This window comes from Sceloporus occidentalis, unplaced genomic scaffold (genome assembly GCF_023333645.1).
Source record: "Sceloporus occidentalis isolate IW3139 unplaced genomic scaffold, rSceOcc1.0.p SCAF_1, whole genome shotgun sequence".
Lineage (NCBI taxonomy): Eukaryota > Metazoa > Chordata > Lepidosauria > Squamata > Phrynosomatidae > Sceloporus > Sceloporus occidentalis.
The window spans coordinates 17,399,823-17,419,619 of NW_028316981.1; the positions used below are offsets into that span (position 1 = coordinate 17,399,823).

At 40.5% G+C, this 19,797-nt stretch overlaps 1 protein-coding gene across 1 annotated transcript; it reads right to left on the bottom strand.

Moving 5' to 3' along the window:
* Positions 1-506: 506 nt before the first annotated feature.
* LOC149320989 (vomeronasal type-2 receptor 26-like) lies at positions 507-17,318 on the bottom strand. The gene is made up of 5 exons (XM_089487725.1): positions 17,028-17,318; positions 12,173-13,000; positions 9,212-9,439; positions 7,366-7,492; positions 507-1,417 (listed from the first exon to the last, which is right to left on the bottom strand). The coding sequence occupies exons 1-5, from the start codon at positions 17,316-17,318 to the stop codon at positions 507-509; spliced, it is 2,385 nt and encodes a 794-aa protein (XP_089343851.1).
* Between the last annotated feature and the right edge of the window lie 2,479 nt (positions 17,319-19,797).

Below are 19,797 nucleotides of genomic sequence, written 5' to 3' on the forward strand. Positions count from 1 at the left end.
GCCATTATAGCAAGGAATATCTTTTGATTCGCTTCATAAGTAGACAAGTAACTCCCAGTGTGTGTTATGCTATTATGTATTACCCAATGAGGCCATGACCCATCAAAAGCAAATATTTATGTTTCATCATTAAATGTTCCTTTCCACTCAGGAGAGGCCTTAGTACAATAATGTAGTATTTGGGGATGAAAATACAACCCGGATTGCCTTCTTTTGGCCTTACTGATTTATATGTTTTGTTTATTTGTCTTTCTCATTGCATTACTAGTATAAACCGCAAAAATAAATTTGAAATCAATATTTCTATTGCCTGTGGTTCTTCTAAGGACCATACATTAATTTCCCCCCTCATCAACATTAGTTTATTTCTTAATTCTTGAGCAAAGAAGAGACAAACACTTTAATTTCAGTTTAGATAAAAAATATTAAAAATATGTCACACTCATTGTAGCCATATGAGAAAAGGAGAGCAATAACAATGACAACGGCAACAACAACATACAGAATCAGGTATCATCTTGAGTTTTCAGAACCAGAAAGTTCTTTGTATTCAAGTCAGGCCTGACTATAATAATATAGCATTTGGGGATGAAAATGCAGCCCAGTAACCCCAGACTGGAGGACAAGATGGAGAAGACCTGCACAGCTACCATGTATTTCCCTTTGGTGCTCAGGTAGGTGGGCACAAAGGACACCCAAACACTGCAAAACACCAACATGCTGAAGGTGATCAACTTGGCTTCATTGAAGGCCCCTGGCAGCTTCCTCGCAAAGAAAGCCAGAGTGAAACAGATAGTGGCCAGAAAACCCATGTAGCCAAGGGCAGTGTAAAACATGGCTGCAGATCCTTCATTACATTGCAGTGTGATCTGCCTATGATTGGAGTGCATGTCAGCATCTGGAAAAGGGGGAGAGATTCCCAGCCAGATTGTACAAATGGCCACCTGAACACTAGAGCAAGAAATTACAATGGAGTTGGCCAAGGTCTTCCCCAGCCATTTCCTCATCCTGCTCCCTGGCTTTGTGGCCATAAAGGCCACCACCACCATGACGGTTTTTGCCAGCAAAGAAGAGATGGCGACTGAAAAGATGATACTGAAGGCAGTCTGTTGGAGAAGGCAAGTCACCATCTGTGGTTGACCAATGAAGAGAAAGGAGGATAAAAAGGAAAGGAGGAGGGAGACAAGGAGCATGTAGGTGAGATCACGGTTGTTGGCTTTGACCATGGCTGTTTCTTTGTATTGAAGGAAGATTCCTAAAACAGATCCTGTACTTAGGGATAAGAACAGAGCAAAGAAAGCTATGGTGATTCCCAAAGGTTCTTTATAGGAGAGGTAGCTGAAAACCTTGGCAATACATTCCATGTGATCTTTATTTGAATAATTGTCATCTGGACAATGGTTGCAGTGGTCAGCATCTGAAAAGAACAAGAGCACCTCCAGTATTACTATAAACTAATATGATTTATGATCTGCAGTCTTTACAATAAGAGAAGTGCAGAAAAGATGGGGCTCTTCAGATATGGTTGGACTGTGACTGCTTTGGCCAATACAGCCAGAGGGAATGGGAGTTGCAGTTGTTGCCATCCAACAACATATACAGGGCTACACATTCCCAAGTTCTACATCCTTCAGGTTCAGAGGCATTGTGCCAATAAATTCTAGTCCCTAAGAGGACTGTAGTCTTCGGGTTCTGTTTATGGGTTTCCCAAATATACCATGTTGACCCCAGTCAGAAACAGGGCACTGGGAAAGAAGTCTTAATGTGAAAGAGCAGGGGTTTTGTGTTCAGTGACACTCTCAGCTTCAATGAGAATATCTCCTGCCTCCCACCAAAAGGCTCTCAGCAAGAAGGGCAGGAAGACTTCCTTGCCTGAGACAAAGTCCTCTGCCAGTCAAAGTGGAAAGTACTTATCCAATGACTGCAGCATTAGAGGAACAAAAGAACAGCAGTGAGATAACATGATTCATCAGGAATGGTAGCTAATAATAATAATAATAATAATAATAATAATTATTATTATTATTATTATTATTTGCTTATACCCTGCTCTTCAGCCAAAAGGCTATCAGAGCGGCTTACAAATTTTTAATCAGACATTTCCCTGTCCTCAGGCTTACAATCTAAAGAGACAAGACACAAAAGGAGAAGGGAATGGCAGTGGGGAAGGGGAAAAGTCCAGCAGATCTTGTCTCCCTCGGAGGCCTGGACCATGGCAGATGGACTGGAGGGAGGGCCAATTCTTACTCTGGTTAGGCCCAATTAGGGAAGGTGTTGGGCCTACCTTTCTCTCCCTCAGAGGCCAGAATGGCTACTTATCCTTCTTATAAAGCATAACTAATAGCTTCATAATTTTATCTTCCCATTCATCCATAAGACCCTAGGCAGCTCAAATGCAACTTTAGACTAAGTAGTAAAGTTTTTTCCCAAAATAATTAAGTGTTTTTATTTGTTTTATAATAATACAAAACAAACAATTTGAAGGGCAGGCTCTAAATACTGTAAATAAATAAATAAGTACATACATACATAACTTATAGCCTTTGAGGTCTATATGTAAACTTGAATAATAGCTATCTTTTGTGAGGTAACAGCAGTAACAAAGTCCTAAAGACATCTCTCAGATTTGCTAGTTGATGAAGTTGGGATCAAAGTATCTTTCCAAAGAATAGCTTGATGAGTAGGAGGTCTGAAAGCAAATGAGATGGCACTGATGTAATCAATAAACACTGACCAATCATCTAAAAAGGTGCCTGGTTTCTTTTGTCCATTCCAGAGTCAAAAAGTATAAGAAAGCTTTTCCAATAACCAAGTGTCCCAAACTCTTTTCCACCAGTTGCTTATTAGTACATTCCCTGTTTTCCAGCTTCTCACAATTATATTCCTGGCTGCTGAGATGAGAAATGTGATAAGCCTACGATGTTTCAGATGCACGTTCTCTTTATAATAAATTGACAATAAGAGAAGGTCCGAGCAAAAAGTTAAAGTTTGTTTCACAATAAGAGAGATTTGCATCAGTTTTGCATTCCAAAAATCTTTAACCTTAGGAAAGTCCAACCATATGTGTTCAAAGGCCCCCAAGGTGTCACAGCCTCTCCAACATTTTGGAGAGATGTTTTTCATCATCCGGGACAGTTTCACAGGTGTTAGATACAATTTGTATATTAATTTTAGGGTCCGCTCTTTTGTTAATGTTGATCTTGAGTTATTGGGGGGGGGGGGGTTCATATGCATTCCCATGTGGCTTCAGAGGTATCTACATTTAGGTCCTATTGCCACATTATCCTGGCCGATTGATTTTTGCCATAAACAGATTGCACAATTTTTTTGTATATAATGGTTGCCCCTCCCTCGCAGTTGGTGCTAGTATATGTATCCATTGTTTCCAAATAAAAGGAATTATAAAGAAATGGGTTTTGGATCTGTCTTAATGTGCTCAGTGCCTCAATGGAGAAGAGCAATTTCAACTCAGCCTTACTATGGAAGTTTACCTCCATAGATATCCAGCTGGTGGAATCTGCTTCCATAATAAGATTGGAGAGTTGGTTTAATTGGAATGCGTGATAATATTGTTTCAGGTCCGGGATCGTTAAACCACCTTCTTTTGTGTTAGTCTAACCAATTTGGGGAATCTAGGTCTCTTTTTATTAAATATAAATTCTGAGATCATTTTTTTGCCAGAGTTGGAATTTGGAGGGAGATGGTGAAATGGGGATGGATTGGAATAAGAAAAAGAGGCATGGGCTGAGAAACATTTTAACAATGGCGATTCTCCCCAATATAGAAAGATTTAGAAGTTTCCATTCTTTAAGTTTTAGTTTTATCCATTTAATGATGGGATTATAGTTTCTGGGGATCAGCTGGGATACATCTTTAGTTATGAGGATGCGCAGATGTGAAAACCCTGAGGGACATAATTGTAGACCAGTAGTTTTTGCCGTGGCAGTTTGGACTGCAGGCAGGGCATTCACATACATCAATTAGGATTTTTTGTAATTAATCTTCAGGCTAGAATGCTTCCCAAAGATGTCTAATGTGTTTTTTATTTCAAAGAAGGACATTTTAGGTTGTTGCACCTCCAGTAAGATGTCATTTGCATACAATATATTTTTGTGGTGGGACTTAATGACTTGGATTTGACCTAATGAGTTCAGTGATCTCTGGGAGAAGTGATTTGGAAATGAAAAATAGTCAATTCTAGGGTATGTCTTATGTGTGTTGGAGAAAAAGGTGTATGATCTGTTGTGTGGGTGGTGTGACTCCCCAAGTATCAAGAAGTGTAGCCTTGGCAAAGGTATTTGACAATGAGGTTTCTCTCAACAGAGTGACGGCATTCTGGTATGGAAGTGATGATGATGATTAGACCAAGGGATGAGAACTGAACTTGAGAGATGAGCCAAGCTATTACAATCTGGTTTGATAAGTAGTAGGTGGAGTGCAGGGACCACAATTCAGAATCTGGGATGTTCAAAAGTCAACCCAGCCGAACCATTCAGTTACCAGACCTGGAGTTATGGCAAAGACTTTTAAAACTCTAGAAAAGCAGCTCTTCATATCAATCTCTAGGTGACAGACATAAGTAGGTGGTCATCTGATGGATTGCCTCAGTGTTGGTAGAACAGAAAACAGATTCCCTGCAGCACCAGAGGAAAGGCTAAAGAACTGTCAGAGAAGGCCGAAATGGACCGAACTAGACTGAAGAAGAAGAACTGTCAAAATGGTGATGTAAATTTCAGTGCTCATGAGTAGCAAAATAGAAATTCTCAGCTCAGGGTGTGGATTCTTTTCCTTTCTTGTCTTCCTTTATCCCTTTGACTATCTGCCATTTTGAGCTTTCTTGGCCTACAGCCATTCAGTTAGAGAAGGAAATTACTTCCTTTATTTTTCTCTCTAACTCACAGAGGACATTGATGTCAAGAGCTTCACTTGTTCTCTAGAAGTCGCAGACATGTTTGTCTCACCTTGAGTAATGAACAGTTTAAATGGGAACCCCTACTTATATTTCACTCCTGCTTGTTGCAGCAAAGTTGTAAATGGTTTGAAGGTGTGCCTCTTTTTCAAGGTTTCAGAGGAGAGATCCTGTAACACTTGTATTTTGCGGCCTTGGTAGGTGACATCAGAGATGCCCTTGAGTTTGGATAGTACTTGCACTTTCGTCTGATAGTGGACAAATTGAATAATGATGTCCTGTGGAAAAGTATTTGATCTGTGATATGAGGTTAAGGATCTTTCAATATCAGATGGTTTAAGGTTCAAGTCTGGGCAAGTGTCATTGATCCATTTAATTAGGAATGACAGTAAGTAAGCCAGAAAGAGGAGGAACCTGCCTTCAAAAGATATCCTCCCCATCATAACATCTTTACTAAGGACTCAAACAATATGCAGGCATCTGACTAACATCTCCAATTGTTTTTTTAACCTGTTTGGTTTGTAACATCTTGCCTGATGAAAAAGCCCATGGAGCTTCGAAAGCTTGCAATAAGTATAATGTGCATTTTGGTTGGCCAATAAAGGTATCACTGATGGATTTTTATTTGTATTTGTTAAATGGCAAACACAGCTACCCCTGAATGTTTTCAGTAAGTCATCTCATTCTTCATGTCCCACAATCCCTCTTAAGTGTATGTTCAGGCATTTTTCTTGATTCCCCAGGATTTCAATCTTCTTTTGGAGGTACTCATTTACCTGTTCTAGTTTCTGTATTCTGTCTTCATGTAAAGTCCCCTGTTGGAGAGCTGCATTTTCTGTCTCTTCTATATCATGTATAAGCCTTGACTGTGCTGATAATTGTGCATCTAGAGGTTCAAGTGCAAGAGCCCAGTCTTTCTGGAGATCTCTTGCCAGGTTTTCTTGAAGCTTTTCTAAAAATTCAGGGAAAGGTAGACCTGAAGTTGGAACGTGGTTTTCTCTCCCTCTTTTACTTCTATCCATGTGTCATGGCATTTTCACTCAGTGAGTGTGATTCTTCTCCTAGGATTTTGTGTTCTTTAGCCAGGTGGCAAGATCTTGAAATTGATTGATCTGCGAAGTGTTTGTTCCTTGCATCAGGTATGCTGTTGTGAGATGCAAGCTCTGCTTAATTAAGTCTCAACTGTGAGAAATTTGTTGAGATCCAGCTCTGCTCTTTCTTTAAGCAGCTGCCTTGTTAAGCAGCCAGGCTAGCCGCAATATAAGTTCTCTTTTGAAAGTACCTAAACAGTGTTTGCAATCCAGTTCCTCCCCACTATCTAGTGTTCCCTCCCCCACAATTCCCGCCTAAGGAAATGGCAGCTGCTTAAAGCCAGGCTAGCCACGTTCCCCTATAAGCAGTATGTTTTATACCTGAGCAAGACTTGAATGTGGCTTCCCCCACCATTGACCCCACCCTTCAACCACTTCACTACACTGGGTAGTTCAAAAATATGATTCAAAGGAATCATATTCTCCATTTTCAGCCAGCCAGTGTTTTGATATCTTCTGGGAACAGCCTTTCTCTCTGTCTCACCACCCTCATAAGTACATCTATGTACAAGGAACACCTCTCTGTACACAATCCGCCCCACACTCTCAGAACATCAGGGAAGAATTTATTGGAACATTGCAAAACCAGGTTAACAACAACTTCCCATAGATCGTTTACCGCCGTGCCCCCCCCAAATTGTGGAACAACTTACCGGAGGAGATTCATCTTATGCTTTTAAGAAGGCACTTAAGACAGATCTCTTCCGGCAAGCCTACCCACCTGATCTTTTATAGGATTTTTGAGATAAAAGACTCCATTTCCGAGTATGAATGTATGTTTTTAGACATCCAGGCACTGACCTAGCTATTTTATTAAATTAATAGTAATATTAATATTCTATTGTTTATATTTTTTATTATTTTTATATATGTATCGTATGATTTTTATTGATGTAATCCCGTCACGATCTGCAGGGAGAGGCGGGAAATACTGTAAATAAAATGTATTATTATTATTATCTAGTAGGAACACAGGAAAGGGCCTTCTCAAGAACTGCTCTTAGGCTCTGGAAGTCCCTTTCTAGAGAGACTAGATTGATGCCCTCCTTTTGATGATTTCCTTGTGAGGTGAGGATTTTTTGTTTTGAAAATTAATTGCTCTGGGGGAAGGATGATGATGGGGAGATATCATAGGTATCCTCCTCCTCCTCCTCCTCTTCCTCCTCCTCAACCACTCTCCTACTGAACACTTGCCCCCCTGTGCTCCATGAACTAAGGCAATTTTCTTCCATTTCCTTTGTATCCTGATCACCAGACACAAAAGCATGAAAGGATCCAAGTTCAAAAATACCTTTTACAGATCTCATGAGCCAAGATACCCCCCCCCCCCTCCTCAAGGGCAATTCTTTGCTTTGGATCACCTACCTTCCTGTGTGGAGATGCTTCCTTCTGAACATGCGGCACAATCATAGCAGCAGATGGGTTCTCCTTCCTTAATCAGCTTGGAGTATCCAGGGCGGCAACTTTCAGTACATCTAGAGAAGGGCACTGTCTAGCCATAAAGAGAAAGAACATTCACTAAAATGTATTACTTGGAAGGTGTATCAGAGGAAATATTTTAAAAGGGCAGAATTGGATGTATGAACAGAAAGAGGCTCCAGGGCTGTGCCTGACAGTCAACACTTGATCACTTGAAGATCTTCCTGATGCCTTTCAACCATACCAAGGGCAAAAGAAGGTCCCAAATCAGGTCTGCGCATTTAAAACACCAACAATATATACTCTCCCAGTATCACTCTGGTAATCTGCGTTAGATATTACAACTCTGATCCTGGAAAGGCTGCAGCTGGATGACCAGCATCACCTGGTGGAAGATCCTTCATGCACCTCTGATACGCATCTGGCTCATGTAGGGCAATAGCCCCACTAGAACACGCTCAGCACATAGTAATGAGAGCGTTTCCATTGTGGGTAATGGAGGGGTGGAACAGTTTCTATGAAAGAGGATATTGGGGAAATGACAAAAAAGGTACAAAAACAAGGGGCATAAGTAATGACAAAAATAAATCCCAGCTATTGCATTGATGAGTGAGGACAAGTGTAGCTACCTATGGGTGCTTATTTAGAAATGTAATGAGATTTACAGTTGTCAAAATGGTTGAGAATAAGATTAATATTCAGCTGTAACCATGTTTTCATTCTTCCTTTCCTTTCCTTTCCTTTCCTTTCCTTTCCTTTCCTTTCCTTTCCTTTCCTTTCCTTTCCTCAGTAGTGATTCTAAGTCTTTGCTAACTGCTGTTGGTTTTATGGTGTCATCTGCATATCTTAAATGACTGATATTCCTTTCTCAAATTTTCACACCTCTTTCCTCCATGTCTAATCTCACTATTTGTATGACGTGGTCTGCATACAAATTAAACAGATAGGGTGATAAAAATGCCCCCGTGTCTGACCCTCTTGCCAACTGGAACCCATTCTGTTTCTCCATATTGTCCTCACAATGGCTTCTTGTCCCGAGAATAGGTTAAGTATTCTATTTGGAAGCAGCCTTGGATCCCACTCTGGGAGAAAGGTGTCATACAAATGAAATAAATCAATAATTCCACAAACCTATCTATTATGGTCTGACCTGGACTGCAGAGTTATCTCTTTGTTCTTCCTCTAACTGCCATCTTCCCAAAGAAATCACACAGATTAGTCTAACAACAGAGCCATGAGCTTATCATTGGTACATTTCATTTTTCTTAATGTCTAGTTTGCCCATAGGGGAACATAGTGTGTGTGTGTGTGTGTGTGTGTATCTTCTACATTTGAAATTTGCTGACTCTGCTCTTTGAATACTCATGATAAAAACTTTTTTCAGTCATTTGTTTATTTGTGTAGTTTGCATGTAGGGAAATATTTTATTACTTTCATCCTGGCTGACTAGAGCATGTTATGGTTTTGAATGTTGTGTGGAAGATAGGCTGTTTTCTCCCTTTCCTTTAATCTTCATGTGGTTACCTATCATGGCATCTGATTATGGACAAAATCAGATTTTTGACACGTAATTTCTACAAGGAAAAGGGACAAGCCAGAGAACAAAGTTTACAAGTCACAGTAAATAAACAATGAAACAAAGGTTGTTGGTTTGTTTAGTATCAGAAGACTTTGAGGTGGTATTCTTGTACGCATTTAAAAACATTAAACTCAGTAGAATTGAACTCACAGTAGACATGGCTGGGATTGCCTGATAACTGATATTAAAGACAAGAAAAGAAATTTTCCTCACCTGATTAAACCACTTGGACCATACAATGGCATCCTGGTCAATGGTGACCTTGATCTCTGAGGAGGTCTGTCTCTTTATACTCCCAACTTCCACGCCACCAGTGGACTTGTTGGGAAAAACCACCCAGTTCATGATATGGAAGTCAGCTGCCAGATCCCCATTCTCATCCAAATAAACTCCATCCATGGAAGTATTATAAAGCTCAATGTTTCTCAGGAAAGGATGAAGCTAGAATGACACAGGAAAATATGTTAATATTTCAGACACGAAATCCTGTTGTATGACTTGGCCCTGCCTCTTTGGAGCTTCCATATCCAGTGATAGTTCTAGACTGATAAGAACTATTAATTTTTCACCTGGAAAAAGTAATCTTCAACAGTTGAAATTGTATCCAAAAGATTTTGGCCACTAGTGCATTTGTTACAGAATAGGTGTAATAAGATCCTTAGGTGAATGCCCATTAACATCCCCACTGCCACATTCTCTATCTCTGCTCATTAAATTTTATGAAAACAGTTCATTATTAGGCTTATGTAGAGCATACTGAAGCAATCCCTTCTGGATCACAGTTGCTGATCTGTTTGATCAGAAGTGGGCCTGACTGATTCAGGTCTAAACCAGAATCTCTCTCTCTCTCTCAATGAAACTAATGTTAGGAATCCTCTTGGTGCATTTCACGGTTGCAATTACACTGTCATAGACAGTGACAACAGAAGGAAAAAGTCTGGAAATCCTGTGGCCGTTAAAAAAAAAAGATGAAAGGCACTGCAGAGGGAACATCAGTTCATGAATGCCTCCATCCTTGAAGGCAAAAGAGAAGAATGACAAGTTCCCCTTTGCCCACACCAGACACATGGCCATTCTGGTTAGCACAGGAGGAGAGAGTTAAGGTCAGTGGGTTGGCTGCTACATCAATAGCAATATAATGCCATGTTTGTCTCTGGTGGGACAAATATTGCAGAAGGTTGTGATAGCCATTGCCCTGTATCTTGGGATCTACTAAATATCCAAATAACATTTGTGTTGTAGTCTGTTGTTCCAACAGTTCCCAGCACTAGCTGCAATATTTTATTCTCACTGTCAAGTGAGATTCTTTTTAATCCTAAAACACATTACAACAAAAAAGTTGGCATTGCTTTTTTTGACACTTCTTGCTGATTGTTTGTTATGCTGACCAGAAGTTAAGACTTATAAAAGGAAAACAAACTAAAACTGCTAAAATAAATATATTGGACTGTGTATTTGAAGAACTGAAATACTGAAATATTAATTAAAGAATAAATAAAGAGAGAAAATATAAAACTGTGTGTCGGCAATGAAGACACAACACTGATTAGAATTGGCAGATGTCAAAACATGTTTCTTGCAGGTGTTAACAGAAAGTCAAACCAAAAGCAATGAGATTTTGAAAGAAACTATTATTAAAATAATGGGACACTATCAGAAACAATAAATAAGAAAATTATGGATGAAATGAATAAATCTTTTCAGATTACTAAAAAAGAGATGGAACAAGTGGACAAAAAAGTACAATCAATACAAATTCAACAGAAAGCTCAGCAAAAGGTAACTTTGGGACATTCAACAAGATTGGATCAACTAGAAAGAAAAACCATTGACCTGCAGAATCTCAATAGAAGGAATAACCTTCATATCCGTGGCTTTCCTGAGTTGCCAAATCAAACATTGAGGACCCAGAAGAAAGAGATCTTCAAATGGCTGTAAAGTATTGTTCCTCAAATTACCTGGGAAGAGCAGGAAGTGGAACATCTACACAGAACAACAACTTTTAAAAGAGTCCTTGTTCCCAGAGATGTAATCTTGAGAGTAACAAGTTTTTTAAGAAAGACCTCTTAATGAAAGAAATCAGGAAACTCTTAGGATCCCTGAAATATGGGGACACTACAATAGACAATGAAGGAGTGGAGGCAAGGAACTTTAAGGCCCTGTACAGATAGGCCAAAATAAAGCTGCTTCGGGTCACTTTGGAGGTAAGCTGTTTAAATGACACACACATCTTAAGAGGCTAGAAGCTGTGCCACAGCTGTACTCCAGTCGTTAGGACTGGAGCGTGGCTTTGGTGCAGCTTCTGGCCTCTTAGGATGCATACATAATTTAAAACAGTATACCTCTAAAGTGACCTGAAGCAGCTTTATTTTGGCCTGTCTGTACGGGCAATTTATCTAGCAAAATGGCCACACTTGGCTGAAGTAACTTCTTCCTCCCCAATTTGTCAAGCCCTTGAGAGACTAATACCATAGTGGACATTTCAAGACCATTGCAATGGTGGTAGAAAAATAATATTACTTTGCTGTCGTCATCATCATCATTATTACAGAACAGGACATGTCCACCACCTATGTTTGGATGCAATTGGTTTGGAGATCTCCATCACCAATGCTAACTGTCCTTACTGTTCTGTCACCTGAAAAACTCTGGAAATGAAGCAGCCAGTAGCATTCCACAGGTAGGAAGACAAGCTGTTATGTCAACAGCCTGACAAGTAGACTAGAAATCCAGGGCAAATGTAATGGTAATAGAAAAATAGCATTACTTTGCTTGCATCAGAATCACAGAACAGGCTTTCACAGGGTAATTCCCAGTATATTGAGTTGCAATTGGTCTAGATATCTCCTCCACTGCCATTCTCATCTATCGCTATCTTTTTGTCACTGCAAGCACTCCAACAAAAACAAGGAGCTCCCCAGCAGGGAGAAGACACCTATATAAGCCATTGTGTCAACCACCTGGGTAAATGTCCTATCCCACGAATCAAGCAGAACTTCTGCACAGGGTTTACTAGTAGGAAAGCCAATAACTCTCCAAGAGCAAACCAGATGTGGGCCGATGGAGAAATGGAGGATGCAGTTCTAACGTATACAATTCCCTGCTTTCTTCCAATCCAGAACAGAAAGACTCAAGTGATTTCCATTGGGACTGTATTTGAAGGCAAAGGAATACCTGCCATGACTGAACCCTCTGAGGAGTCTGTCTGTCTCCATCTGTCATTCTCATCCACTTCAATCGGGAGGAGTATGCAGCATGCAGGGTCTGTGCCACAGCCTGGATACCATTGTACATACTGTAGGCGTCTTGAGAAAGGATCCTGTCAATCACATCCTGAGGAAGCTTCTTCAAGGTGTTTTTTTCTGCACATCTCTGCCTGGCTTTGACGGACCTCAATGGCCTTGAATAGAAACAATGAAATGCTGCTTTCCCAAATTGCTTAAGATAAAGCATATACTGGTCAAAGTCATCATAGTGTCTCCTTTTATTCATCTGGACGGAGAAGGACAAAGAAACGTGTTTGTGCTGGAGATCCATCACTCTGAACAACAATCTCACGTCCAGGTCCTGCAAAGCTGTTGCAATCCAAACTTTCCCCACAGTTGATTTTTTAATCTTTTCAACTTGTTGTATTGTAACCATTAGATTAACCATGGTCTGAGTGTCCACTTGACAAACAATTACATTGGCTTTGGTATCCATAACGTATGAAATTATGTTGAATTTATATCTGCCCGCATATGATCCTTGATCATTTAGCGCAGGAACTGTTTCTGAGAAGGCAACGCAAACACCATTCTTTGTGGCTACAGACATGAAGGTGCTCAGGAACTTTTTACCACTGTCATTCTCTGGAGCCAAAAGACCAATCCAAGTCCACCTGAAATGCAGGAGCAGTTTGACTATGCCCAGATAAGGAGGTTCTTGCTTTGGGACCATTCGGTGGAGGAAAGGGAGCTGACTTTTTCTGCTCAATGCATTACTAAGAAAGCCGTAGCTGACCTAGTAAAGAAAGGAAAGGATTGTGGTTCTGGTTCGATTTTAGAATGAACTTCAAATATTTCTAATTATTAATTGGCTTTAACACTTTTGCCCTTTATTATGCTAGGTGTCCATAAGAATTTTTATACAGTGTTAGACTTGGTACTCTCTCTTGCTTTCAAATATACAACTGAATTATTTGTTAATTAAAATAATGCTTAGCCTGGAGGTTTGCTGGCAGCTTCCACAGGATTTTGTTCTCCTTTTCCACCATACAGTTTTCTGCAGTCCTGAAAAGCAGCTTCAGAGAGCTTCTCATCTGTCCAGAACTTGTTTAAGAATAAAGAGGGGTCTGCAATAAGGAATGGATTCATTCCATTCCCTTCTGTTGATGGAAGTCCATGACTGGATATTTCCCTCACTCAATTATTGAGATTTATAAAATTAAACCAATATGCTATAGAATAATTAGTGCAAAAACTAGTAATCTGGGAAAGAGCAAAAAGTTTGGTAGATCTATGGGGATGAAATATAGGGGGGGGGAGGGGGGCACAAAGAGGGCTTAAACTTTAAAACTAATCTGGAAAGAGAATATCCATTGCTTTTGTTGCCAAGCTTTCTAAGGCCTTTAGTGCTGTCACCCTATACACACCTACTCAGGAATAAGTCTCAATGATCCCATCCTATGTGTGGGATATTTCAAGTGCAGAAGCAACACCCTTTATCTAACCCCATACTCTTCTCCAGCTTTCCCTTTTGCCCCTTTCTCTATTTTCCCCTCACTGCTATTTCAGAGCACTTCACTTCCCCCACATATCCACAAAAACGCTCATTCACCGTCCATATAGACACCTGTGCATACTCACTGTTATGACAGATCAAGCCTTCCCTTCCCCTTCCCCACGTGATATCAGAATCAATGTAGAATCTGCCTGTATGACCTTAGTCACACAGACTAGTTTAGAAGTCACCAAAAGGATGTGTTGGACATATCTGAAGGAGGTGAGAATGGCTTGACCATAAAATAATAGGATGGCTCTGGCTGTAGTAAGCATCTGTGTCTGCCAGTTTCTGTGAGCCATCTGATGTAGGAATTTACTCATTTACACATCCAGAGCACTCTTTGGAAGATTGTACTTCAAAATGTCCCTTATCTATATCAAAGATTTGGAGCATTTGATCACAAAGGCCTGGTACAGACCTGCGGGAAGCGCTGTAAATGGTTCGAAACTAGGAGTGGCAGCAACCACACGCTCCCGAACCCTAGCTCGTGGTGGCGGCACCATCATGGTGGCCTCTGGTCCACACGGGGGCCAGCATGATGACACAAGCACTGCACAGCGTCCAGATGTTGCTGTGCCGTGCTTCTGTCATGGGCGTGCGACAGTGTGCCAATGGCACGCTCATGGCATCTGGACCTGCTTTTAGCAGACTCCTTTTACTGCAGAAGGACGCTGCGAGGTTTGGCTGCTGTGGCATCCCTCAGCAGCAAAAATGGATGCCTCCAGCCCGCTCTGAAGTCCTAATCTGGTCCACGCTAATTCCTTTATTTCTGAGTTCTTGTGTGTTTGTGAATGTGTGTGTTCAGTGTGAATGGTTTTTGCCTTAAATAAAATACTGTTCATTGAGAGTTTGCTTCTGCGGTCCTTACTATTTCTTACCTCCATAATCATAGAGATAAGGTCCCAGGCTGAATAACTCAGCCTCTATTGATCTAATTAATTCCAATATGTAGCATGGTTACAACATACACACTTAGGACCTTATCGCACACACAATTTTCAACGTTCTGAGGACTGAAGGAGGACGCTCGTGTGCATGCGCGGCCGCTCAAAAACGGAGTTTGTCGCACACAATTCAGTCCTCCAACAGTCCCCGTTCCGTCCCCCGGCACGCACCCGTTCGCGTCCAGTCCTGACGGGTGCCATTTTTTGCTGATGGAAGGTAATCCGTCAGGCAAAAATCACGCCTGTCAGGACTGGACGTGAACGGGTGTGCGCCGGGGGACGGAACGGGGACTGTTGGAGGACGTCTTCATGTGCGATAAACTCCGTTTTCTGCCGAACGCGCGCGCACACGAGCGTCCTCCTTCAGTCCCCAGAACGTTGAAAATTGTGGGTGCGATAAGGTCCATTGTCACACCTCCCCAGTTATTTGACTATACTTTTGGAGGCTGAGAGCATGTGACTTCCCCAATTCTATAGTGAAGTGGGAGGCTAGAGTTTAATACCAGTTCAGCCACATAAATACACAGAGTGACCTTGGTAGGTCACACTCTCTCAGCCTCAGAGGCAGGGCATGACAAACCTCTCTCTGCACACTCACTCTTTCATGGCGCTCCTAAGGCAAACCTAGCATGCATTTTGGCAAGGAGAGTTCAGAATGTCCCTGAGGTTGAGATAGTGTGACCTATCCAATGTCCTGGTTCACCACAACACTAGCTGGAAGCATTGGCTTACTTGCCTTTGCCTTTGTTTTTGGCTCAAGGGGATATATGGGGAGTCAGGGGTGAGGGGAACAGAGTGATTAGCAAACCACTTTAGGTTTATCTTGGTATTACCTGTATCCTCCACATGTCTTTGGGTTTATGTGTTCTTCCTACGGGAAAATCTCCTGGAATTCAAAGGTCATTGTGACCTCTGAAGGGCATGCCCGGCTCCAGATACATGTCTTTGTGTGGCCTGTTTGTACTACTGCTGTGTGTTTGATTGCACCTTTACATATTACTGAATTAAAAAAAATCTTCTTAATTCACCTAAACATGGAGTCCTCCTCAGTTTGTATTGGTATATATAGGTGAAAATGATCCGCAAGCCTAAAACAATTATCCAGCCTCTCACAAGTGTCTTTGAGCTAAGGAAATTCTCCCAACATTTAAAGAGAAGCTAACACAGTCTTTGGTAACATATCTCTATAATCTTCTATCCTTCTTTTGCCATCAGGAGACCTCATTGGAATATCTCCAAGTATTTCAAAGGTCATTGTGTGACCTCATAAAAATATGACTGGCTCCAGATATGAAAGGGTGTAATATAGGAGCCCCAAATATAATGTGGCATATGTTGGGTATGCTAACAGAGGAACTGTTCCTTTGGTATTGAATCACTATGCCTATTTTGCATTTTTGCTGGCACTTTGAACATTTTCCTGGTTGCTAAATTGTCAGCGTGTCTACACTAAACTGAATATTAAGGGGATAAATTATGACCACAGATGATTTACATGACATTAAAGTGGGTGATGAAGACATTAAATACTGAAAGATTTTAATACATTGGCTCAGTCATTAATAAAAATGGACATTATAATCAAGAAATAAGAAGGGTAAGACTTAGAAGAGAACTGTGAAGCAACTAGATCCAATCCTTAAATTAAGATATATCATTAAATCCCAAAGCTGGAATAATCTGTGCCATACTATTTCCCATTTCTATGTATGGTTATAAAACCTGGACAGTGAATAAAGCTGAAAATCAACTCATTTGAAATGTGGTTCTGGAGGAGAGTTTATGGATACTATGTACTGTTAAACAGACAAATGAATGTTCAAATCAGGCCTCAACTCCCAACCAGAAGCCAAAATAGCTACACCTATGTGAGCAGATATATCAGAAGACAACATGGCACTTTAGAAGATTATAATGCTCAGTAAAAATAGAAGGCAATAGTAAAAGAGGAAGGCCATATTACAGATTGGTTCCAGAAAGGAAGTCATGGCCCTGAGCTTGCAAGAACTGAGTGAAGCTGTTGATGGAGAGGGGCCATCAAGTCTCATTCATAGCTTATTATATCAAGAAGCCTGCTTAACAGCAAATAACAACAAGAAATTATATATATTTCTCCAAAGGAAAGATGCACACCTTTATCTCTCAAGGTGGAAATAATCTGTAGGGCCCTAAATAGGATGTACCATGGCTGGAGCCAGGGAAGGATACTATTTGCTATTGACTCTGATGTCCATAAAGCAACATGCCTTCAGTTTACCCTGAGTCCAATGCCACTTCTTTATAGAGAGACTCACCCTACAAACACCCAAACCCATTCATACCTGTGGGGTTTTGAAGATGCTCAACATGCTTGAAATGTGGCTGGAAATATCAGAGTTTCCCCCTTCAAGAACCGCCAAGAGGCTACTCTGCCTTCCGCAGCTATAATTTGGAACCTTCTGTTGTCCAGGTGAGAGTAGGTCTATCATGGCCTCATAAGTCATTCTTTCATTGAAATAGCTCTCATAAACGTTGTATCCCAGGGTAATGTTGGGTAAAAGCCTTGGATTCTGATTTACTTCATGAACTGCAAACAAGAAGGGCAGGATCTGCCAGTAGTACAGAGTCTTCATACTACAGGAAAATAGAATTCATCAGATATTCACCCTTTGTTTAGTGAAAAGATATGATATTCCTGCCTCATTTAATAAAAAAGAAGATCTGTACTGAAGGGGCACATTTGGTTGGGAGATTCCCCAACCTACTGCCTAGAAGCCTTGAGCCGAATCGTTCTCCTTCAGTCACTACAATGCATAGCATCTGTTTCTCTTTTATTTCCATGAATTTTAAATTCCAAAAACAACAATGATAATAACTTTATTTTATGTCACCTTTAGTTTGTCTCTGAAACTCAGTCCTGAGACTAAAGCACCAGAAGTGACTTCCAGTATTCTTTGATATGTAGAAGATGGGATCTTTCCCTTGTGAATAGACACAGCAATATTTGTCAGCTAACAGCAAAAATCCCATGCTTTGCAGGGAGAATCCTCTCTGAGAAGGTGCTGTCATACAGTTTGGCCTCTTAAACCCAACAGTAAACTTCTGGGAAGGCAGAATTAGCTTTCTCTGCTATAAACATAAGCTATAAACTGTATATTTTTGTGGATTGCCGAATGATAGATGATGAAATGAGCTGCAGTCCAAAACAGTCTGTGCCAAATAAACCTTGTGCCAGATTAACCTTCTTAGTCTTTAGAAAGCTATGAAACTAGGCTGTGCACATAGACACATGTCATGACAGAGCTGCACATTATAATCACTTCTTTGAACAGCAAACTCTGCTAAAGACTGAAAGAGAGCAACGGTTAATATGAAGCAAATCTGAGGGGGGGGGGGTATGAGAAATCATTGAGTACATGAATGCACAAGTAACAAAAATCTCAAAGTGGGGCAAATTTGTTAGTATTTGATACTTTTTTATTGTTAGCATTTTCCAGGCTAACTACTCTGAAATGCAATGTGGGAAATTGTTGTTGTTGCTGTGTGCCTTGAAGTCATTTCTGACTTATGGCAACCTTAAGGCAACCCTATCATACAGTTTTTCTGCCTAGTTTCTTCAGGGGAAATTTGCCATTGCCACCTTCTGATTGGTTTCTTTTGGCATGAGCTTTAACAGACAGCACTTCACTTTATCAGTACTTTAACATGTGGGAAGTTATGATACTGATAAAGTGAACTGCTATCTGATAAAGTTTATGCCAAAATTAATCTGCTAATCTTTAAAGCCAAACAGGCTTCTTGTTTTAATTATTAAATAAATAATTTAATAATTAAAACAAGGATATGTTATAATTCATACAAGGGTACTTGACCCTGATCATTTAGAATTTGTTTTGTTGATATAATTGTTCTATTACATATTACATCAAGTGAAGAGTATAAAATCAGACTCACAATTTCTTACCCAATAAAAATTGTATGAGGAGGTTGAGAAAAAACATACGGACGAAGGATAATATTTGTTGTTGCTGTGATCCCACTAATCATGTAGTCTCCCGGCCTGTAATAATTAAATGGGATTTTATTCTCAGTTATCCATTTCACTGGGCATTTACTCTTCAGCCTCCCATAGACATCACTGTGTGACACCATGAGCATTCGCAGCACACAACATATCATGTTAGAGACTCTTACCCATTTAGGGTTTCCCATCTTCACCTTCTCTCTCTCTCTGTCTCATCTGCGCGCACACAAATACTTTGGATCAAGTCCCAGGGCTCAATAATTATATGCCAAACCCTTCCACAAGAACAGAACTGCAACTAGTGGCTTTACTGAATGAGGTAAAGTCTAGTCCTGGCCTCAGATGTGAAGGGAAGGATCACTGTTCAGCCTCACACAGGAAAGCTCATCCTGCCTTCCTTCAGTCTCATCTCTCAATGGGACAGCAGGTATTTAAATGGTCTAGCTTGAGAGATGCCATAGATATAGAATGGCCAAATGTTGCTCTTGTTTTGAAGTTGCTCATATTAGTTTCAAATGTCATCTTTGGACAAACATCCCTGTTTTTGTCCAAAGATGACTTTTGAAACTGATATAATAGCCAGTAATAACACTACAAAATCTATAACCAACCAACTAACATACAATCAAGAGGCAGAATAAATCATGACCATTTTGATGATTCCCAGGGAGCACAAATCACTCTTGTGGCATAAGAAACAAATTAGTAATTAGTGATTCCAGGTGGAGATGTGCAGCCAAGGAAAAGATGCTTGTGGAGCTCAGCTCTTTTTCATTTGTCAGAAAAGTTTTGTTGACTTCTGGTCTAGAAAAAAAAGCCATGCCATATGCAATGTTACGATATGGGGAGAGGTGGGTAATAAGGCTAATACTACTACTACTGCTTCTACTACTACTAGCCACACATCCAGTACAGTTATTGTGATACATACATTCCATTCATTTCATTTCAGCCAGCTCTTTGGGGAGAGGGTCAGGGAGAGTAACCACTGTGTAATCCACAAAAATGCAAGTTCTTTAGACCCAGTATAAATAAGATGAACTTTGGCACAGAAGAGAGGAGAATCTATCATTTTATTTGCCACAGTG

Excerpts from the sequence above, each read along its gene's own strand:
- LOC149320989 (XM_089487725.1), bottom strand. The coding sequence starts at position 17,318 with ATGAAGACTCTGTACTACTGGCAGATCCTGCCCTTCTTGTTTGCAGTT. Across the intron at positions 13,001-17,027 it reads GCATCTTCAAAACCCCACAG|GTCAGCTACGGCTTTCTTAG; the intron begins GTATGAATGGGT and ends TTTCTTTACTAG. Across the intron at positions 1,418-7,365 it reads AAGCATCTCCACACAGGAAG|ATGCTGACCACTGCAACCAT; the intron begins GTAGGTGATCCA and ends TGTTCTTTTCAG.